The sequence below is a fragment of the Limanda limanda genome, chromosome 1 (genome assembly GCF_963576545.1).
Source record: "Limanda limanda chromosome 1, fLimLim1.1, whole genome shotgun sequence".
Lineage (NCBI taxonomy): Eukaryota > Metazoa > Chordata > Actinopteri > Pleuronectiformes > Pleuronectidae > Limanda > Limanda limanda.
Window position 1 is genome coordinate 7,282,010 of NC_083636.1, and position 23,764 is coordinate 7,305,773.

The 23,764-nt window shown below is 38.9% G+C and overlaps 2 protein-coding genes across 2 annotated transcripts; both read right to left on the reverse strand.

Moving 5' to 3' along the window:
• Positions 1–212: 212 nt before the first annotated feature.
• Positions 213–9,280, reverse strand: LOC133012036 (chloride anion exchanger-like). The gene is made up of 19 exons (XM_061080005.1): positions 9,153–9,280; positions 8,935–9,074; positions 8,604–8,714; positions 7,892–8,052; positions 7,630–7,794; positions 6,741–6,893; positions 5,797–5,879; positions 5,568–5,715; positions 5,256–5,369; positions 4,979–5,056; positions 4,235–4,330; positions 3,993–4,099; positions 3,101–3,170; positions 2,924–3,016; positions 2,739–2,834; positions 2,413–2,634; positions 1,481–1,535; positions 1,138–1,274; positions 213–233 (listed from the first exon to the last, which is right to left on the reverse strand). Exons 1-19 carry the CDS (start codon positions 9,278–9,280, stop codon positions 213–215), a joined length of 2,178 nt encoding a protein of 725 aa, XP_060935988.1.
• A 1,790-nt stretch (positions 9,281–11,070) lies between these two features.
• Positions 11,071–22,186, reverse strand: LOC133005819 (chloride anion exchanger-like). The gene is made up of 20 exons (XM_061075615.1): positions 22,056–22,186; positions 21,021–21,160; positions 19,901–20,011; positions 19,630–19,790; positions 19,067–19,231; positions 18,835–18,987; positions 18,266–18,348; positions 17,193–17,340; positions 16,987–17,100; positions 16,239–16,316; positions 16,052–16,147; positions 15,816–15,922; positions 15,455–15,524; positions 14,482–14,574; positions 14,138–14,233; positions 12,248–12,475; positions 12,107–12,161; positions 11,745–11,890; positions 11,556–11,615; positions 11,071–11,113 (listed from the first exon to the last, which is right to left on the reverse strand). Exons 1-20 carry the CDS (start codon positions 22,184–22,186, stop codon positions 11,087–11,089), a joined length of 2,262 nt encoding a protein of 753 aa, XP_060931598.1. The 3' UTR covers positions 11,071–11,086.
• Positions 22,187–23,764: the final 1,578 nt, after the last annotated feature.

A 23,764-nucleotide genomic window follows, 5' to 3' on the forward strand; every position in this document is an offset into this window, starting at 1 on the left:
GTGGTTTCCAACAATTTTGGACTGTGACCCCATATAATGGCTTGTAACTTCATATCAAAGGATGGTATTTAAATGTCTGCACCACCCAAACCAAAGTGACAATTTATTCTCAGATTGTTATTTGATGATGGACCAGATGAGGTTTTTTAAGTTATTTACAAAATAAAAGATCATTCAGGAACTCCGAAAAAATAAAATTGATTTTGTGCAGCTCAGTTGTCTTCTCTGCTTTGCTACCATGAAAGGGAAATATTGTTATAAAGGTTAATCGGCTATGAAATGAAGTGTCTGGTGCTGTACAAACTACAAAACAAGATTATTTCCTCTCATTTTATCAGAGATTGATTAACATTAAAGCAGGTGTTTACAGTTCTTTTTATCTTGACTTATAGATTTAGCTTGTGTTCAGAGGAATTTCAAATCCTAAGGACAGTGTTAAATCCCTCCGGATGTCCAATGTAACACATCTGAAGTACGCAAGATGTATTCTTTGACCAGTATTTACACAGGGTTGGTTGGTTGATACCATGATATCAGAAACATAGATACAAATATTTAAAGTAAACCGTAACAAGTCCCATTACAACAAAGTCTGCATGAATCACAGAACATTTTCAATAGACCTATACTAAACATATAAAACATTGCATTGAGGTGATAAAGTGAGTTATGACAGTAGATTAAAGTGGGACAGTAGTAAACAGAATTTTGTTGTGATTTGTTGATGATGAATATTCTTCATGAGTGGATGTTCCTGGAGACAGCTGCTCTTCTACATTTTGGTTTCTGATATCTATATTCAAAAAAATAAAACAGAATTATTTGTGAAGCATTATACCTGCTTTGACTAAATGGGTAACTCTTATTTTAATGCTGCAACAGAAACTATTCATATTTATTTATTTATTTATTTATTTATATGTTGCATGAAACTGTAATTCCCCCTTTATGTGCATCAACCCCAACACGCCCCAACCAAATCACCCACACCCTTAGCCTCACAACATTATTAAGTTAATTATAATGAGAAATAAAGTGCTTCATAGTTTCTGCTCTGTTATAATTGTGGGTTCAGGGATTAATCTGACAAATTCATAGAAAAGGATGTAAAATCCATGAAGAGACTCTTTTATTTACCGCCCAGCCTTTACTCTGGTCCTCCTTGTGTTTTTCAAGCACGTGCAGCATGGCGTCATGAAGGGTCGGGAAGAACATGGAGGTCCGAATCTCATCGTCAAAGAACATGCACATGTGTAGTTTCTCCAGGATGTACACTGTGGACACAGGCGAGAGGTCAGTGAAAGGGGGAACTTCAACATGTGTGTATGATGCATCAGGGCTCTGCTACTGACCCACAGCTGCCTGAGAGGTGGATTATGGGTACCTGTATGTACCGGCAACATTCACCTCATGCTGTTGGTGTCCTCACTGATTTGATCATTTAAGAAGCAGTGCTTGTAATGCACTTCAATAAACTCACCGTCACATGACACGATGTAAACATCCACATCGATTCGGATGAACTCTTTGAGACCCTGCAGGTGATAACAGGGATAAATAGAAGGTTGTAAAAACGTGGGTATCACTGGAACAATACAACCGCTATCACTCATTATTTTATTATGTTCATTATAATCAATTCAATTTGACTTGTATGGTGCCAAATCCCAACATACATTATCTCAAGGCACTTTATATATAAAAACAGGCAAGAGTTCCCACAACAAACAACGAGAATTCCATTCTTAGTTCGTCAGATACAGTATCTAACCCTCTTTACCGATCTACTCTCTTTAGCAGAACTACAGCAATGGAAAGTAACTGAGTACAGTTACTCAAGTACTGTGAGTACTATTTACTCAAGCACTGTTAAGTTACTTTGTACTTTGTACTCTTTAAGAGACCCAAAGATTTAAAATAAGCTAATAAAAAGCATCAGATCAGTAAAAGCAGATCCGAGAAAAGTTAAAAAAGAGTATTACTTTGTATTGTACATTTTTTTTTAAACTTTTTCATTTTTAAAAAACAGTTTTTGATCATTTCATAATGCATCGGAAGGGGGCCTGGGGACTGCACTAACAAATGTTACTCTGTAATATATCTAAAATAATGAAAAGTTTCTCCGCCTCATTTGAAATGTAAGATTCAATACATCTGCTATATAAGGAACATTCTTTCTTACATTGTATTTTTCTGATCATGCTCCGAATTTTTAATGTAGGACTTTGACAAGTAGTGGAGCAATTCAACATTAATATGGATTGCAATTATTATTTGATCTTTTCAACATTAGCCAATATTCACTATGACTAGAGACATTTCTGTCATATCCACACAGCAACATAAAGACGTCTTTCAGGACTTATTAACAAGAGTGCAGCTGCCACATTATCAGTGTTTTTCCCTCTTTACCACTTTGAGTCCTTTCAGAGCAGAGATGTCCAGGAAGGAGACAGCGGAGAAGTCCAGGATCAGGCTGTGGAGGTCCACTCTGGGAACTCTGATGTTGTTGGGAAGCTCGGCATTCCAGTCCATCCGGAATGGAAGGCCCTCGAGGTCAAAGGGCTGATCCATCTCCTCCTTGTTAACGCAAGACTCATCAGTTGCTTTGCTAAATAAACCCCTCAAACCTGTCTGTTAGACAAATATATGAACGTAAGCCTTGAGCTTTTTGAGGAAACAATTTATCTACAATAATAATTTACTTTTTTTCAGCACGCTTGAGTTTTAGGCCTCACCTCCCTTCTGTGATTATCATTTTCCTGCAACAGTTTCTTGATCTTCCTGAGTGCCTTGTTCCTCTTCCTCAGAACTCTCAAGGGGTTGAATCCAACCTGGAACAGCAGTACAGTTCAGTGCAGTGAAAGGCTTAGAGTATACTCTCTCAGAAATACTTAAACAGAGCGAGACAAATAGTACATACAGCTTCTTGGAGCTTTTCCTTGAAGAACTCTATGTTGGCAAAGAAGATGGGAGAGGGTATCCTGAAGATTTTTACTCCCCTTGGTTCGAATATCTGAGAAGAAAAGCAGTATGATTTTAATTCAGTTGACAATAATGACATTAAATGAAAACAAAAAAAGCAACTCTTGCAACTTACATGCAGGTAGTCTTTGCGATCCCTGTAGAGGTCAGTGCCAGAGATGTTCGCCAAGACAGAACAGCGGGGACTAGAGACACATGAAGACATTAACATAGTTTTTTGTGGGTCATGATGTGGAATCCATGAAGACACAGTAACCTTAAAAAAAGTGAACGGATTTTTATTAAAGCTAATGACTCTTTTTTTTCTCTTGGCAGGTGTGGTTTGACCCAAAGCTCTTAGGTTGTGTCGTCATCACACCCTGATTCACCAGTCGCTATATGATACAGTCTCAGTCATGTTTCTAACAGTCTTTTTTGTTGTAAGCACCAGCATGATGATAACTAGATGGCGGCTAGACATAGGAGAAACTCCGCAGAAAGTCCGGAGCATCCGGGGTTAGTGCATGTCTGCAAGCAGCTGAAGTGTACAGGAGAACCTATGGTGGATTAAAGGTAATGGGACAACGCAAAAGGCCCTCTCTTGAGTCAGTGTTTGGTTTGTCCATTCTGGGCTACTATAGAAACAACACAGTACAACATGGAGGATCCTGTAGAGGAGGATCTGCTCCTGATTAAGATATAAAAGGCTAATTTTAAGGTTTAAACGAGGAAAACCTAATTAAGAATATGATATTAAATTTCCACCAATAGATCCCCCTAAATACAACACACTGGTCCTTTAAATCTAGTGTAAGGTCTCGACCTCACAATGTTAAGTGCCTTGAAATAATGTATTTTGTGTTTTGAGGCTATACAAATAACATAAATCTGAATTGAATTGAATTAAAGTGACCACATAGAGATTTTTCGTCAACTATAATACATTCAAGATTTTCTCATTATTTCCTCCGTATCGTCAGTTTGCATATTAACAAACTGACGTCAGATTCCATGAAATGTGTTATTACAACTGAGTCCTGAAGACAACGGTGATCAGCTCCACCCCCAGGCCCACCGCCAGACCAAGATCCAGGCCGAGCAGGATGGCACCCAGGCACGTCCCCACCCACACCAACTGCAGGGGAAAAAAACTGAAGTCAAACACCAACACAGAGCAGACTATACGAAAATAAACAAATAAATGAAACGTTGCACTCTATAAATAAATGTATATTTTGGAATTAACCTCCGACATTTACTGAATGCCTACAAATTCTGGTTTGTCCCTCCTCCACAGGTACGGGATTTCTCTGAACTGCATCAGCATGCCCTTCAAGTTCACGATCACCAAGGCACCCAGGACAGACTGCAGTCAAACAGAATATTAAAGGTGTGTATAGGGAGACAAATCTATACTACATTACACTTATAGATACATAATCACAAGAAAATCTTATCCCCTATAGGAATCAGTGAGACAGAAAAAAAAACCTAACTGAAATTTTTGACCATTGAAGTCAAACACAATGAGTCTATCACTCTGAAACTTTGGTTTGTCATTCTAGTTATTGGAACAGATTTGATTCGCTGCGTTTTACGCATCAGTCAAATGTTTTCCAGAGAGTTGAATTCTGTTCTGGATCAATTGGATCACAGAAATCTGTTTTGCTCTTTTTAAAATGTGGTCTCAGTGCTGATAGTGAATCAAACTGGACCACAAACATCCTGAAATAAACTTTGAAGACATCAGGATAATTTCGCAGCTCCTTGATCAGAAGATAAAATTCCACTTTTTCCTGAAGGCTTCTTGGGACTGGATGGACCCAATGTTTTATTTTTTAAAGAAGTGAGAGGGCCAGAAAACCATCCTTAAAAAAAACATTTTATCTCCTACAGAAAATAAAATATATCGGACTCTTTGTGAAAGGTTTATCTGTGTCACTATTTTCATTGTGTGACAGATTCAAAGAAATTAATACTTAAGACGGGCTTGGTGTGTGACCTTGACTCTCACCTTGGGAAGTGGCTCTAACAGGAACCCAAGTTTCAAAGTTACAATCATTGCCATCATGGCCGAGATCAACCCTGCAATCTGCATTTGTAAAAAAAAAAAGAAGTTAATATTTCATTTTAAGATAGCTGTGAAAGTTGAGAATTGGATATAAACCAGACTGTAAAGTGACAGTTATGATCAAATGTTTTGGAGACAGAAAAACATTTTGAAGGTGGCGGTATCGTAAAAGCTGAAGCCAGGAGAGAGAAGCTGTAAATGGTGAAGTTTGTTTTCTGACCTGTGTTTTGCCTCCTGAGCTCTCCTGTATGGCCGTCCTGGAGAGGGCTGTGCTCGCCGCAAACGACCTGAAGCTTGCGCCGAATATGTTGCTAACCCCGAAAGCAATGAGCTCCTGGGATGGAACAATTGGAACTGATTGAAATGATTTTTACATGTAACTCGTGAAAACCCAACCTTGTCTATAAAAGCCTATCCACGTAATTTTACATCTTCATAACCAAAATTACGAGTCTTATGCTTGTCGCCACATTGTATTAGTAACCAATTAAAACTATATCCTTGATGGACAGGGATTTTATATATTACTCACCTGGTTCCCGTCTATGGTGTAATCATGTTTGATAGAGTAGACTTTGGCCACAGAGAAGGAAACAGCAAACCCAACTATGGCTATAGGGAAGGCTTCCACAGCACTTGTCTTGAAGACCTCTATATTGGGAGCAATTGGAGTCTCATACCTGAAAGATAGTCTTGCATTTAAATGACCGGGATTATCTGATGGAACAGCAGCAAGTTTGTGTCGAGAACTTGAAACTTACCCACTAACCATTACGCCAACAACATCAACATTGTATCTCTCCTGAAAGTTGAAGGCAAACGATATTCCACAAGCTATGACTGTCTGTGGGAATAGAAAACGACACCGGAGAGTTGGGTAGACACATTGACCACTGGCAGCTATTGCCATTCATTCATTCATTTTGGGGGGGAAATCTACTTGTGGAGACATGGAACTTTCTTGAAAGTAGTTTATTTAGCAAACACTTGGAATTTTCAGAATCTTGATTGAAACTTGTGTGATCGATATTTAGGGGTTTGGTTGATGATGCATGAACTGAAACCTACGATTGAGTATTAGGGCTAATCTAAAGAATTTGAGAATAACTTTATTATGTTACGAGAATAAAGTTGTAATTGAGAAAAAAGTTGGAATATTTAAAGAATAAAGTCATAATATTAAGAGAATAAAGTAAAAACGAATTTGTAAAGGTGAGCCCATGCTTGCCGGAGTTTCCGTCCTGGATCCAAAACTATTCATCTCTTTATTTCTAGAGAAAGTAAAGAAACCCCTTTGAATAACATGCAGTTTGCAGTTGACCACTGTCAAACATTTTCCACCTCCGACATGGATAGCCTGACCACAGTGCAAAAGAGGCCAAGTCCGGTCTGTGTACTTGTTTCTTTGGAATAGACACTGTTTCTTGCACAATTTTCTGATTTGAGACCTATACTAAAGTATAACTTAACAAGATGCTCCAAATGTCCTGTAAAATACACACAAATTATCCCAATCCTAACGTGTATCGAAAAGACAACTTCAAACTGAATGTTATTATTATTATACTGGTGCGGTGACAATAAAGTCATTTGATGTTATCTTATCCCGACTTGTGCTCGTATAATCCAACCCTAGAGTCGGAAAAGGTGTGTTGTGGTTTTGAGATTTAAAGTCTTATAAAGTGTACTTGAATGCTTCCCTCACCACAATGACCTCTATGGGGATAGGCACTGGCAGTTTGGCTTTGTATTTGTCATTCAGCTCCTTCACAATGAACACGATCACCATGATCACTATGGTCATAACCAGGTCACAGATGTTGGTTGAGGTTATCTGGTCAAAGATATGCTCCAGGGTCTGTACAAAAGTAATAACCACGATTAGTTCAGCTGGAGAATGAAAACACTCATCAACACGTGGTTATGCACTCAGCAGCAGTTTTGCAGATTTTTCCTAAGGAGAGAAATCATTGGCTCCTAAACCACTGAGATTCAGGATGATAGAAACAACAGTTTGCATATTAAATCATTAAATTCATTCTCTTCTCTTGCTCTGCCGTACGTTGAGTCAATGGCACACAGGTCTTACACTACAAGATGTTTATTAGCAAGTTTAGATTAAAGTTCTTGTTACTGTTGTACGGAGCCATTCTCTCTGTTTCCGCCTGTTTCCAGTCTTTTTGCTTGGCCAGGCTATCTTCATATTTAATGGTCAGACATGAGTGGCGGCCATATTCTCCTCTAGCCTTTGACAACAATAGCATATTCCCGATATCATCAAACCAATCCTCTCTGACTCTGAAATAAGCTCACCCCTTTATGTTTTTATGATAAGATAAGATAAGATAAAACTGGATAGTTAGTTGTTCATTAAAGTTGTGGTCATTCTAGCCACTAAACTAAATTGCAAAAGAACTCCTCATTGGTTCCTCTCCCTGAAATCTCTGCTGTTTTTTCTTCAGCCAATAACCTTTCTTCATAAGAACTGCTTGCACATCTAATGCTTTAATCTGTCCTCTTTCACCTATACAGCCTGAATGATGAAAACATTAGTGGTCAACCTCCACTGCTTTCAACTGGACTTGCTGACTCACATATATGATGGAGAGTGGCCCGTTCAGGCCTGGCACGATCAACCCCAACACAAACTTGAGCTGTGAAACCAGGATGTGGACAGCAGCTGCTGTGGTGAAGCCGGACACCAGAGTGTCTGACAGGTACACAACAATGAAGCCCACCTGCAGAACCCCCATGGCAAGCTGCATGAGACAGAAACATGGAGAGAACAGAGGCTTGGTTTGAGGCCATGCGGATTTACTGCCATGTTCTTCAGGAATCACAGAGACGAGTCTATACCTGGAAGATACCCACGAGGAAGGTGACAGAGGAGGCCACCAGGACCCTTTGCTGATCCTGGGTCAGATTTGCAAAGCCTGTGATATTTGCTGATGGTCCATCTTCCGGTACCAGACGGATCACCACAGCGCCTATCATTAGGCTCAGGACTGGAAAGGAGCCTGCAGGAGAAAAGGGTGTGGACGAGTATGAAGACATTTTTGCATATCACGGTCAAAAAGGATATGATAAAACTCCACATTAGTTTTTGGAAAATGTCTAACTTTAATTTCTATCAGTTCAGATCAATTAGAAAACTACATTGGCACTCATACCTTCACCAAGAAGTCACCTTATCAAACCACATATAAATTCACTAGACCTGGATTTTTATTTGGATCTGCACCAAAATTGCACACACTCATTAATATCATCCCTCTAAACATTTATCAAGCTCCACGAATTATTATCTGAAAAATCAATGAAAATATTGACAAACGCCCCATCTCACAATTTAAAAGAGGGTGATAAACATCTTCAAAATCAGAATCACCAATATCTTCTTTCTATAATGACATTTCTCATAATTTCAGACCAAAATGAAAAACAAACAGATCCATCTCTGATATGGCATTTCATATTAGTCAAAAACTTAAAAAAAAAAAAAAAAAATGTTGGTAATTTATTATCATCAAGCAACCCCTCTATGGTAACTGAGCACTAAGTGACATACCTACAGAAATGTGTCTTGAGGTACCAAGGAAAAAGTATATGAGCATGGGGAAGAAAGCTGTGTAGAGTCCGTAGCTTGCAGGCAGCGACGCCAGCAGAGAGAAAGCAAGTCCTGAGTAAGAATAACAATGAAGGCTGAATGAGGTTTGTCATAATATTTAGGCAAAATAACATTAAAAATAGACAAATAATAAAGGTTGAAAATAAAATAAAACTTCCAGATTGAACTCTTTAAGGCTGTTAGAGAACAGTTATTTCATATAGTATGTTTCAAAAGCTATACTACCAGCTGTCCCACAGAATAATGAATCTTGTATTAAATTGCTTCTCACCTTGCATGATCGCCACCAGTCCAGTGCTGACCCCCGACACCACATCACCCAGCAGCCACTCTCTAAATCTGTAGATCCTCATCCAGCCAATGATGGGCAGGAGAGAGAGGACGACATTCTTGGCCCGTTTTAAATCACAACTGCTCAAAAACACAAGAGTTGAAGATGTGAAATCAGAGACAATGACTCTGATGTCTGTGTGACCACGGCTCACTTACGTCAGATACTCTTTGACATGGTCCAGGATGGTTTTGTGCACCCTGTGGAGCTCCACATGATCTTCAGCAAGGCTGTCCTCAGAGTACACACATCTGTCCACCAGGTACTGTTTCCTCAAAGTTGCCATCCTCACATCTGAGAATCCGGCACAAAATAAAAGATCGTGGAGATAGATCCTGAAAGGAAACCTTGGCCGTTGCTGCCCGTACAGTGTCAATCTAATCTGTCAACTGAGATCAATTTCATCCTTTTGTCAGTTTTGTCTGGAGTGTTCAATCATTAACATCTTTGATTCATTGAGTTGTTACGTCAGACAGTTTTTTATGGTCTTTTTCTTTTATTGTGGGTGATAATGATCGAAGCTCTGATTGGTTAGAGAGCTGCACCTCACACCCTGAGAGCTGGTTACACCCCTTTGATCATTTGCATAGTTTCCCAAGTGCGAGGTCGTAAGTGTCATGTGAAGGCTACACAGACACAAGAATCTAAATAACTTAACCAATCGAAAACTCATTAGAAAAGGAAGAGCAACAAGGAAATGGGAAGACATTTTTTCTGATTAATATCTGTTTTCTTAATTCAATTGGTGAGTCCACTTATTTGTTTCTCCTCTGAAACTGCATTTTCCGATTGATTTTTAACTGTCATGATTATTCAAAGTATCTTTTAAATTATATAATGAATGGCTTTTATTTTATTTCATTAAATCCCTATCTACTGATTAATTGGTGTTTGTCACTTTTTTTTATATCCATTAAAATGTCAAACAAGTGGTCTAACTATTCAATATGTTATAGATTTAGAAAATACTTTTTAAACAAATGTATTAATGTATATTATATTTGTTGGGTTGATAACCCTTTACCACACAACTTTTTGATGTTCTCATGACATCAAGGTCAGCCACAATGTCTTAGTTTAGGCAAGCAGGCCAAGATTCATTCAGTTACCAAAGGTTACATTGTATTAGATTCAACATGATCAAACATAGGGGAAATTACCATAAATACATTGTGTATGATCAAAAGGTTAAAAGTCTCTTAAAGGCTCCAGCCTTGCGACCCTTAAAAACATTTCTCTTAGATATGTAAAGTTTTTCGTCAGTGTGTAGGCCGTTTCTCGTGAATGGGACTGTGGATTTTGGATGCACGTGTCTAAAGCAATCTTTGAAAACCCTGGATTCAAGAGCGCAATGACCAAGGGTCAAGGGCGTATCACAGCAGGAGAGACAGCCCTCACTGTGTAACAGGAAATAAAGTACAAGTGAATAATTGTGGTTGGACGTCAGTTTGACCTCAGGTCGGGTCAACATGCATATTTGGTGTTGATGTTTGAGGTGAAGGGCGACTCTCCTTATGTGCTAAATACCTATAAGAGCTTGATTAACAACTGCTATAATACTACACCCCATGAAAGAATTATCACCAAATTTCCAGTATTAATAATGAAAGTATTATTTTCGGGATTTTGAGTTGATTATTTTGTCTTAAGAACTTGTAAATTGTCATTAAATCTAAATATTTAGGGATCACATATTTCAATGTTCCAAAACCTTCCATTTGTTTTATATTATTCACGTTGCTTTTCCCCCTCAAACAGAAAACAGTACTTTGAGAACATTTAGTCAAAAAAGATAATTTATTCTCATTATTATGAAAACATACCAATACAGAATGTAAATATATACTGCATCTAAAAATCCCAACAAATTCAACATGTACAATGTAAAAAACAATAATATAGTATTAATTTGTTTCCTTTACATCACAGTAACTACAATATACTAGGTTAACGCTGATTGTCAGATAAATAAAGCCAAGTGCGGTATTTCATTATTCATTGCATTAGTATATTTTACAGCATGATGTATAAAACAGTCGCTCTTTTTGTCTTTGGTCATTTTAATGGAATTGGTCATCTTCTCATCCAGATGTTAGAACCTGGTTTCTCGATCCGATACCTGCCAGGGAAAAAGGTATCTTTTAAAAGTATTTTTTACATTTGAAATGTCGAACTGCAAAAGCTGTATCTTTGGCTTTTTCAAAAGGATAGATTAAACATGAAAGGGGGAGGAGAGAGGGGAAGTGCTCTATACAAATTAAAGCTTCTGGCATCTTATTTAGATGCCTCAGTATGGTGAATTTCATATGATTATTGTTATTATTATTAATAATATTTATAATATTTATAATAATGATAAGTTTCATTTTATATTTTATTTCAGTGCCTTTCATGACACACAAGTACACCTTACCAAATATCGTAAATCAGCTCATGAATAATTAAGAATAAGAATAAGAATAAACCATAAATTAAATAAGTGAAACCGATATAATATAATATAATATAATACATTTTCCTGGAAAAAAAATCCTAACAGTTATTTAAAAATGGATACGTACTTTTTTATCTCGGCTCCTCAAACCGCCTCCAGGGTAGTGAACCGTGACTGACGTCATAATCTGCAGGGCAACATGAAGAGTAAGGTTTTCAGAACATATTTACAGCATATGCAATATATGGACTTTATTCAGATTGAAGCCTCTCCTTCAAATGTTGTGTATTTCGCTAAACTGTCCCGTCATCTTCACCTTGTCGTAGTCGGATTTCTTCTCTGCGGCCTCTGGATGTTTCTCGAGGATGTGCAGCATGGCGTCGTGCAGGGTCAGGAAAAAAATGGATGGCTGAACTTCATCATCGAAAAAGCAACAATCGTGCAGTTTCTCCAGGATGTAAGCTGCAGGTGGGGAAACAAACACAGAATCAAATTAAGATGCTCATGGCGGCTGTATTTAAAAATGTTAATGTGTGTATAATATGTTGAGTAATTGGGCAGAAAGGATTTAGTTTAGCAAGTTGTTTTGTAAAAACCAGTGAGACTTGTGATAGTGATGGTCTTGGCACAGATCTGTGTGGATTGAGTCCGTCTTGAAAGTGCTGGTTTCATACTTACGATCACAAGCCACAATGAAGACCTCAACTTCAACCCGGATCAGCTCTTTTAGCAACTGCAAAAAAACAGTGTAAGATGATTAAAGGAAAGTAGCCTGTCTGAAATAATCGCTCGCTTTGATGCTGTGATTTCGAAACTCACCGTTTTGAGCCCCTTCAGAGCAGAGATGTCCAGGAAGGAAACCGCAGCAAAGTCCAGGATGAGGCTGTGGACGTCCACTCTCGGAACAATTATGTTGGCTGGAAGCTCAGCGTTCCAGTCGATCCGAGCAGGAAGGTCCTTGAAGTCAGTCGGCTGGTCCAGCTCCTCCATGGTGCTCTCATCCTCTGATTCCTTGATCGGTCCACAAGAGCTATTCAAGAAGCCTTTCTGTAAGGGAAGATATAATTAGATACATATATATAGCCACATGGTGGGTCCTCCAGAGAGCAAGTGTGCATAATTTTAAAACAACATTTCTGAATGTTCAAACAGAAATGAATGTAACTAAGTGCCTGAAAATAAAATCAAAAATAAGGACAAAAACTTTACGGATCTATGTTGAGTAATAGGGAGACTGTAACTATCCTTGTATTAACGGTAAATGATAAAATGTCTGTTTTTAAATATACATATCTATGTATTCAAGCTTTTATTGTCTTCATGACCACTCAAAACACTTTACAAATTCAGTGTCTTGCCCAAGGACACTTCCAATGGAGGAGGAGCTGGGGATTGAACCACTGACCCTCTGGTTAATGGACAGCCCACCTCCTGAGCCACAGCTGCCCAGAGTGAAATAAATAGAAATGTGGAGCCTTATTGGAGAATAAGCATGACCAACTCTTAATGCCAATGAACTTGCTCTTCATTTTTGTATAAGTGAATGGATTTGCATTTTTTCGGGATGTTATGTTAACATTTGCTCTGCATTTAAATGAAACCTGATCTTTAGCTAATGAGGCTTCATCATCATCATAGTACGGATCATGTCCTTGTTGCAGAATAGGACAAGTGTGTCTCCACTGTCTTCATTTGTTTCATCCTCTCAAGTTTCCAGGACAATGATATTCCTAATAGTTTCTAATAATTAATAGTTTACATCTTTAGATTTGTACTTAGAACAACTGATTGCATGTATTTCAAAAAAACAAACAAACAGAGCAAACCCTCAGCTTCTCCACACATCACAGGCCTGGTCCTATCATGTTCCTATAATAACCTCTTCGTAAGCTCAGTGGAGGTGAACTTTGTACCATCTGCTGAACAAATCCCATCACGCACCAGACTCTTGTGCGGCTACTCTAAGACTCACGATTAGTGTATTTAAAAACTAAAATATTCTACTGAATTTATTAGTTTTCATTAATTGTAATCTTGTGATATTGACAAGTCTTTTGTGTTGTTTATGGAGTTTACCTGTTTACTGCTGACCTGAATAGAGTTTACAGAGAAAAAAAGGAAACAATAACAATGACTGTATAAAAATGGAATAACTGAAACTTTGAGTGAAAGTGATGCCAAAGAGAAAGTGTGTCATGTTCTTTACAGTAGACACATTTACATGGACACTAAAGCTTTCTATATTGACAGGATTAGACAACATTCTGAATAAGACACTGTCATATAAACAACATTTCCTGATCACCTTAACCAGTATAAGGTCATACTTGGAATAATCTATAAACTGATAAGACATGTGGAGTATTCTGACCTTGGTAACATTATGAAGACACGTACTCATCTTAATTGCATTATAATGTCCTTTTGAACTTTTCACAGCATGTTGACATACATTGACATATGGCGGTGATCAACTGCTTGATGATGCATGCCTTAGGTTTGAGTGTAAACAAGCTAGAGAAATAGAATTGAAGCTTTGACAAAATTATAATGAAAAACACTAAAAAAATGTATAGAGCAGCATTATGCATTTATTTCAGGTTGGGGTTTTAAAACTCATGCGATATATGATGTAATGGATGTAATGTTAACAGGAGTCTTAATCAGATTATGCTCTGTAAAATGTAAACAGGAATGTGAATTACTTACTGCTGTCCACTGCAGGTCACCTGTCTTTAAAAGTCTCCGGATCATCCTGAGGGCTTTATTTCTCTTTCTCAGCACCCTCAGTGGGTTAAATCCAACCTGAGGTGAGATTTGTGTGACGTAAATCAAGACACAGAATCATGTCAAAGATACAATATGTTAAGTTCTCTAGCCTTTGGTTATTTTTTACAGCATCCTCTATGTAATTTTCCATTGATTGAGAGGCTGTATTAGAAACGGAATTGGTCAAAATAAGGATTTTAGATATGAATTACTATATTTCTATGAATATGTGACTTAAACAATGAAAACAAATGCAACACACTCTATAGCCATGCAAGACTTACAGCTTCCACCAGCTTGTTCCGGAAGAATTCAATGTTGGCAAAGAAAATTGGTGACGGTATCCTGAAGATCTTCACTCCCTCTGGCTCATATATCTGGGGAGAGTAATTTGCATTATAACCACATTTTGGCCAAAATCAGGGTAAAATATATAAAACCTCTTTGAATAAAAATTTGAAAATGAAACAGAGAAGGTAGACCGAAACCGGGATGATTACTTTCACCTCTCTGGTTCTCATAAAGACACAACGTCTACTTTAAACTTTAAGGACTTTCCTGTCTCTGCTGCTGCTCCTGATTAATGAAATAATAGTTATATCAAACTAGTTCTGATGTCACATCTAGCAAATGGATGGAGGCAGAACACATAAAGGCTTTAAAGGAATACTGTCGTTGAATTTTGATCCTCACATAACCTCTTTCAGCTAGTCTCGAATACCTCTTTGGTACAAATTGTTCATTCCAGTAAACTCTTATCTGGTGTTCCTTCCCTCCCTATGACATGAAGTGAAGCCACCTCCTTCACCCAGAGTACTTTGACATTGAGGAGCTCATTTGCTGAGAGGCAAAGCCTTAGATGAGATTGTACCACTTATGTTGAAACTTGTACCTGGTGCCGGCAGGGGGAGCTTATAGTAACTAAAACTTCAGAAGCCACTAACCTACACTTAATTAACATGTCATATGTTGTTTTTTCTTTTTAACTAAAATGCAAAACTGACAATTTTACATGATTTTTGTGTCGGACCATTTGTATATATTGATCAAGAACCTTTAGAGATGCTCATAGGGGTTTGGTCACCTTTGGACAGAGCCGGCTTGCTTGTATCCCGTGGTTCCAGCGTTTATGCTAACCTTAGCTAACTAGCTAGATTTTGGCCTTATTTTAATGCACGGGTATCAGTAATATCTCTCCAAAACTATATCTTTAACGTAAACTACGGAAGACACATGAGAAAACCCAAACCAACTTACATCGATGTAGTCCTTTCTGTCTTTGTAGATATCTGTTCCTCTGATGTTGGCGAGCTGACTGCAGCGAGGGCTGAAAGACAAAAAATGTAAATAACCAAAGTTTGTCTGCACCTAAAGTTAACAAGACTAAGAAGCCACAGTTATGGTAAATTGGAAGATTTAGATTGTTGAGATATTCCGTGGTGGACGGACCAACATTACCAGGTCTATGGCCATTCTGTTGACATGTCTAAAACTGGTAGGCCTACGGACTACCACAGTTCAGGAAGCAGCTCGAGCTGTATACTATGAAGACTTTGAAGAAACAAAATAGATAGATACGTTTTGAGTCAAGAATAATGGTTTGTGGGAAAATACTAACAATTGAGTCCTGAGAACCACACTGATCAGCTCCACACCGAGGCCTGCAGCCAATCCAAGATCCAGCCCCAGTAAGATGGAGGCAATACAGGTACACAACCACACCACCTGGACATGGACGAAGGTGAGAAACATAAGGAGCCATATGTCTACTTCCAGAGAGCGCAAAATGACCACAGTACATTTTTGAATGAATTGTTAACTATTTAACTATTCTCAGATTATATATGAACTTACACAGTCTGGTTTGTCCCTTCTCCACAGGTATGGGATTTCTCTGACCTGCATCAGCATGCCCTTCAGATTGACGATAACCACAGCACCTAGCACAGACTGTTCAAGCAATGGGTCAAAGGTCAGATCTCAGCCAGTCCAGTTACTTCATCTGCATGTTGGGAGAGTACGAGGTAGTTTTGAGGTTTACCTTAGGGAGTGGCTCTAGTAGGAATCCAATGGCCAAGGTGACGATCATCACTATGACAGCTGACAGTAAACCAGCTATCTGAATAGGACAGAAGAGGAGTGTGTATGTTGAGAGTTTGTTAAAATGTAGTGAGGACTCTATTAATGCCACATATATATTATTGTTTTGATGGTTGTTTCATCTTCAAATAATAAGTTTCAGGGATTTGAACTTTAGTCACCTTTGTGCTCTATCATCCTCACACCGCCCTCATTAGTCACTGTGATTAGATTGTGAGGGGCTGTGGCTCAGGAAGTAGTACCAGATGATCGGCAATTAATGCTGAGTACTTGTGCCCACAATCCCACCTCTGTTATTGTTGCCTGACTTAATTTCCAATTATATAAAAAAAAATATTATTTGTGTTTTTGGCTGTCTAAAGATGCTTAATTAAGTGGAGATTGTTAATTTCAATATATCATATACAAAAGATATAAATGTAGGTATGAGGCAAATTAGCGACATTAGGCATAATGGGGCATAACCTTAATTTAAGACATTAAGACCGGAATGGGGTTTGAGGTGAATTCACGACATTCGTGTACAAGGGGTTAATGTCCTCTTCTTGACTCTGCCATAACTAAACCTGCATCCAGCTCTGAGAAGATCTTCCCTCTACTTGATGAGTGTTAGGGTTAGAGTTGTTGTTTGGGTCAACTTTGACTCCAGCGCTATGAGGAATAATAGCAGGTCAGACGGGTTGGTTTACCTGAGTCTTGCCTCCTGTGCTCTCCTGCACTGCGCTCCTGGACAGAGCTGTACTCGCAGCAAAAGACTTGAAGGAAGCTCCGAAGATGTTGCCAACTCCAAAGGCTATGAGCTCCTATAGCAAAATCAAAGAAAAAACATGATTTGTTATCACTATCGCAGACTTCTACCTCAGTTTGTTACATTTGTTTAAGCATTGGTACAAACCTGATTTCCATCTATGGTGTAATCATGTTTTACAGAGTAGACTTTTGCCACTGAGAAGGCCACAGCAAAACCCACTATGGCCATAGGAAACGCTTCAACTGCTGTGTCCTGGAAGATCTGCAGGTTTGGAGCCATCGGAGCCTCATACCTGAAACAAGTGAGTAGTGTCACGCTGATGACTTCTTAATCTTTGATTGATGGGTGTGGCCTCACAGATACATATATACTCATTGTCTTGAAACTGTTAGTGACCTCTGGTGCATTCATTACTCTGCTCTGACAGATAGTGACTGGAAAGAGATAAATCAGTGCTTTCACTATTCCAGTAGTTAACGGTGCCTCCTACAAAGGCTATCTCTGTTCATCAAAGATAGTTTGTGATACATGGATTTACTGAAAATGAAAGTAATTATCTCCACCAAGAAGGTTGTGGTTAATCAAAAACAACAGGACTGATCTCCGTAAAACTTAGTTTTGACTCTGGTCACCTAACAAATATCAGTCCAATATTCGCTCCTCTTTAGCTTTAATAAGCTTATTAACAAACTCATCTCACTCTTTATGTGCTGAATGCTCCACTAGGTTCTCCAGCTAACTTTGCCTAGATGCTATTTCATCTAGATGTTGTTTCCTATGATCTATAATCTCAGCTTCGCTCATCTCAGTTTTCTGCAGTATAAGTTATTTACATTTTGATGGTTCACAGAGTCAGAGAAAACAGCAAGTGGAGTTCAATTTTCACTGATGCCACTAGAGCGGTGTAAGAACTGTATCTATATAGCACTTTTCCAGTCTTATCAATCACTCAAAGTATTTTACAGCACAATTCCCTTTCACCCAGTCACACATAAATTCATACAACTCTAGTATCACTTTGTCTTTTTCTATCACACCGTCAGGGAATTTGTAGATCAGTATCTTGACCAAGGACACTTCGGAATACAAACAGAGGTGCGGGGGATCAAACCATCATCCTTCTGTGTAGCCGATGGCCCTCTTTACTTCCTGAGTCACAGCCACCCACATATCATCACATCCAATTTCTTGACTTCAGCCAATGTGCAAACACTCACCCTTTTGGAATATGGCCAACAACATCAACGCCGAATCGCGTCTTGAAGTCGAAGGCATATGAAACTCCACATACGATAACGGTCTGCGGACGAGATGGTACAAATCATGACATCATGTCTGAAAATACTTGGCCCTGTCTCACAGGCACAGTATCAAAATGGCCTTGATTACAGATTGTGAGCTCTTTCTTTGAACCAACACATATGCTCATTATTGAATGCTTTAATGATGTCATAAATCTGATTATTGGCTATGGACGGCACACTCCTGCCCACCAAAGTCATAAAAAGTCAAAGCCAAAATGAGTGTTATGACATCATGTCTGAAAATACTTGGCCCTGTCTCACAGGGACAGTATCAAAATGGTCTTGATTACAGATTGTGAGCTCTTTCCATGACCCAACACATATGCCTTCTCAGAAATGATTTGATGATCTCATAAATCTGATTATTGATTATGGATGGCACACTTTGTCATAATAAGTCAAAGCCAAAATGAGTGTAATCATGCTGTTTATATGACCAACAAGCCTTTTACACCTCACTCTTGTTGTATAATGTGGCTCACCATAATAACCTCAATGGGGATGGGCACCGGCAGCTTGGATTTGAATCTGTCATTTAGCTCCTTTACGATGAAGACCACCACCATGATGACCAAGGAGATCACCACGTCACAGACATTGGTGGAGGTGATCTTTGTAAAGATGATCTCCAGGGTCTGAAACGATGAAGACAAATGAGACACACTCCCTCGACTGTGAAACACGTCAGAAAGCTTTAAGCTTTTCTCTACTCACGTATATGATGGAGAGTGGTCCACTCAAGCCTGGGACCTGCAGCCCAAGCACAAACTTGAGCTGGGACACCAGGATGTGGATGGCAGCTGCTGTGGTGAAGCCGGACACCAGAGTGTCTGACAGGTACATGACTACGAAGCCTACCTGCATAATGCCCATCGCCAGCTGAAAGTGACAAAGACTGTTAGACCTCACCAGCTTCTAACTGTTTTCCCACTTTTACACGACTTGTGCTAAGCTAGGTTAACTATCATCTGGATATAGCACTGCATTAAAGACATGAGAGTTGCAGTCACCTTCTTGTGTAAGTTTTAGTAAAAAAGTAAATAAAACTATACTTTTTGTGAGATCAAGCAAAATTCACTGTTGAATATCACTACAGGATCCAAAGATTAAGAGACTTTCTGACCTTTGACATGGGTATCATCACTTTTCTTGTGTTTTATACTAAACCAAAGCAAATACTAAGTGTCTAAGGTTTTGAGGCGTGGTCCTGTTGTGGGAGGGTTTATTGCACATATTGGAATAAACCCATCACACCATAAGTTTAGTGAACGGCTAACCTGCATGATGCCGACGAGGAAGGTCACAGAAGAAGCCACCAGCACTCGCTGATCATCCATCGTCAGGCCTTCAAAAGCGGTGATGTTGAAGGCCGGACCCTCGTCTGGGACCAGCCTGGTGACCACTGAGCCGATCATCAGACACAAGACTGGGAACGGACCTGCAAGGTGAGACAGAGAAAATGCTGGTTACAGTAGTCGTGTATTGAAAAGAGATTCACATCCACCACTCACACATACACACACACACACACACACACGCCTGCCTTACCCACTGAGATGTGCCTGGAAGTGCCCAGGAAGAAGTAGATGATGACAGGGAAGAAGGCAGAGAAGAGTCCATACCAGGGTGGCAGGGAGGCCAGCAGACAGTAGGCGAGACCTGCAGAGCAAAAACATGCACATTACATTTACACAGAAGAATTTGCTTGTTTATATAAAATTATTTTTATTTAACAACATTTTTACACACCAAACCAAACCTGATCATGATCAGACAGTAATGGTTAACATATAACTGACATGAAATAAAAATAATTACTAAAAATCTTAAAGTTGTTACAATTTATTTGATTGTATCATCTTCTTTTCTTTTCCATTTTGCTCCCTATTCATCTATATTTGTATTTTTTATTTTTTCATACCCTCTGCCCTCCACACATCTCACACGCAATTATGCACTCACACCTTATGAGTGATATTCTCCCCCTGTGTTATGTCACACAGTGTATCAAGGCCTTTCTTGTCAGTAAATAAAAAATATTTATAATATATGTATATAAATATATATATTTATGGTTGCATTTAGTATAAATTAAGCCCATTTGACTAATCTGTTGTGAGGAATGTGTGCTGTACTCTGTTCCATGTTTGTTTTTTTACGTGAATTTTTGTGATATTTATATTATTTACTGATATTTTATACTGACATATGTTCAGGTTGGGGAAGGTTCATGTATGTATGTAAATTGATGTATAAAAATGTATAAAACCAATAAATATATGTTCAAAAAAAAAATTAAGCCCATTTTCTGAAATCTTTTTATATTTATATAATATACATTAAATGACCACTGATTCCATAAATGCTTAATAAACTTAATATGAATTAAAAAGCCCCACTGAGGACAGCATATATCTAAAAAAATCATGTATAAAGAGTTTGAGCTGCTGCTGGAGAGAAACAGTTTATACTGAGCAGCCCAGACACCAGGGGAAGAGCTGATTGCAAGTTAATCTAATGTTATCAGAATAGACTCAAGTTGCACAAGTGTCCCAGATAAAATTAAAATATTAAGAACAGGACACCTGTAATAATCAGCACAATCTACTAGGGGGAGTCAGATCTTCACCTGTCAATCAGACTCCATTAACTCGCTTATTATATTCACCTTGCAGGACGGCGACCAGTCCAGTGCTGACCCCGGACACGATGTCACTGAGTAGCCATTCTTTGATCTGATACATTTTCATCCAGCCAATTACCGGCAGGAGAGAGAGCGCCGCATTCTTGGCCCGCTTGGCGTCACATCTGCAATGATGAACAGACACAAAAATAAAGTACATAAAGAATAGATGGATCAGTCATTAGATTTGTACAGTGCACATGATGATTGGTTTCAGACTGTGTTCATGCTCATATAAGTCCTGAAATTGAGTCCAGCTTTGAGGTATAGTTTTACTTTACTCCAATATATATAAATTCCTCATGAAAATGGCTAATTCTGATAAGTAAGTGTTTGATTACAGTATATATTTGTAACATTGCTTTATTTATGTGAATACAGATTATTTCTTCCTCCATGGTCTTTATATATTCATGTCTACATTACTTAGATAACTGAGAGTGAATCACACTTGCAGTAGCAAATGGATTAGTGGTTTATTTAATATGATAAAAACCACCAGGAATGACAGGATACAATTTTTTTTCCCATAAATTGACATTAGTGTCATAATAAAGTCAGATAGAATACTCTGAGCATGAAAGAAGAAAACTCAATTTTTATGTACTTTTTCCATTTTTACCTGATGAAAGTCTGACGATGACAAAAATAAAGTGGTGTGTGTGTGTGTGGAACCTTTTGGTCCTTAAATTCTTGTTAAAACAAATTTCTTTCTTTCATATATACAAGCTTTAATTTACAAAACTTAACCTTAACAATTATATTTGTAAAATGTAAAAACAATTAAATTAAAATATTTTCTGTGTATACAAACTTGACTTTATAATGTAGTTTAAATTAAAAAGTTTTCTGTGGTCAGTGCAGTTTTAAAAGTTCAGCTGAAGGAATAAAGAGAAACTCGTTTTACCCAGAGGCCAAACTTTTCCCCCCTCGTCTCTTGAAATCCCAACATTCATGCAGGACAGAAAACTTCACAGGAAACCATCGGATCAAAAACCAAAAGCTTTGCTTGTTCCTCACGTGAAGTACTGCTTGAGGTGGTTCAGCATGGTCTTGCGCTGACGGTGGACCCTCTCATGCTCCCCGGTGAAGGAGTCCTCCGAGTAGAGAGGCCTGGCCACCACATACTGCTTGGCTCCTGGTCGCATCATTTCGCCTCTGCCGCCTGGGTGACCGCTGCTCTCTCTCCTCTACTGTATGTGACTCTGAGATCCAGTAATCACATTAGGGTTAGGAAGAGGATTCTGTCCTGACTTTGAACATCAGTAATCAAAAGAACACGGACAGGCAGACAACAAAAGGTCCAGACCCCTCCAACACGGGCAGAACACATGTGCCAGGTCAGGACCTGCTCAGATCTGTGGATGAGCATTGTCAGGCTTCATTAGAGCTCTAGAAACAGATTTACACCAGTGAGGCTTGTTTTGAATTTTAACACTGAAATGTCTCAGCTCCCTGACTTTTCCCAGAGATCATCTTTTAATTTTTATGATATGAATCACTCAAGGGAATATTTTGCCTCCTTCACCTGGTGCTGAAAATACATCAGCAGCTCTGGAGTTTTGAAGATCCCTAAAAGATTTCACGTTGAGGAGCTCCCAGTCTTCCCACTAGCACTCATATCCCATTGTGCAGCAGCGTATTCCACATACCTTAAAGTGTTTCTAAATCCAAAGCGTCTGCTCTCTCTTCCAACTCCCCCGGCTCCTCTGGATCAACTGAGACCCGAGACAGTTTTGCCATCAATAAATGCCACGTCTTTTTCTTATCACAACTGTAATTATTGACAGCAATTATGATGAGGTCCCTGTTTCGCACAACTGCTGGATGCTTAACTTATCCTTGACCATTGTTCTTACTGATATCTGCAACTTTCAGTAGAGGTTTTCCGCCCCAGAGGAGAAGTCAAAAGGTATTGTAGCGATGGGCAGGATAAGGAGGATGTGGACAGGACAGACAGGACAGGACAGATCAGGTCATTGTTATGAAGTGGAAATCAAGTTACTTTCCAGGAGGGGGAAACGCCGCTGAGGGTTGGCTGCAGACCTCCACACACAGTGCACTACAGGAGTAACAATAGTTTATGTGCCGCAGGAACTGAGATTGTTTGTGGAAACACTGCTGAATGCAAGGGTGCAAAATTTATTTATCCAGCGGCGTGTGATAAGACACCCCCTGGTGCTCTGATAATAAGAGTTCTGGCATGAAAATGTTAAACACATTACAAGTTATAATTCATGAGTCGTCGTAAAACTGAACTGACCTTCTATGTTCTTCCTCTCGCAAAAAGTGGACAAAAGAGAGGGAGAGAGAGAGAGAGCCAACGGGAAAAAGACGCCGTCCTTCATATTTAAAGTAACACCAACCAAACTGATAAGACCCGAAAGTGCTGAAGTATGAAGTGTATTTGGGTGTGTGTGTATTGTGCGATTGTGGTTGTGGGTTGTTAGTCACTGGTTTCAGTACATGCAGGTGGAATGCAAACATCACTGGAAAGTGTGTGAATGACCTTAACGAAGTGTCCTCTCAGAATTAAGTGGAGGTAATGTCTGCCCCCCACTGTTTGTCAAGGTTCATGGGAAAAGTGTGTGTATTTGCTGTGTGTGTGTGTGTGTGTGTGTGTGTGTGTAAACCCAGAAGCATTAATGGACAGTTTGTCCTTGTGAAAACAAAAGCTTCAGTTTTGGAATTTCATGGAATGTTTTCACCTGACAGTCAGAGTTAATAAC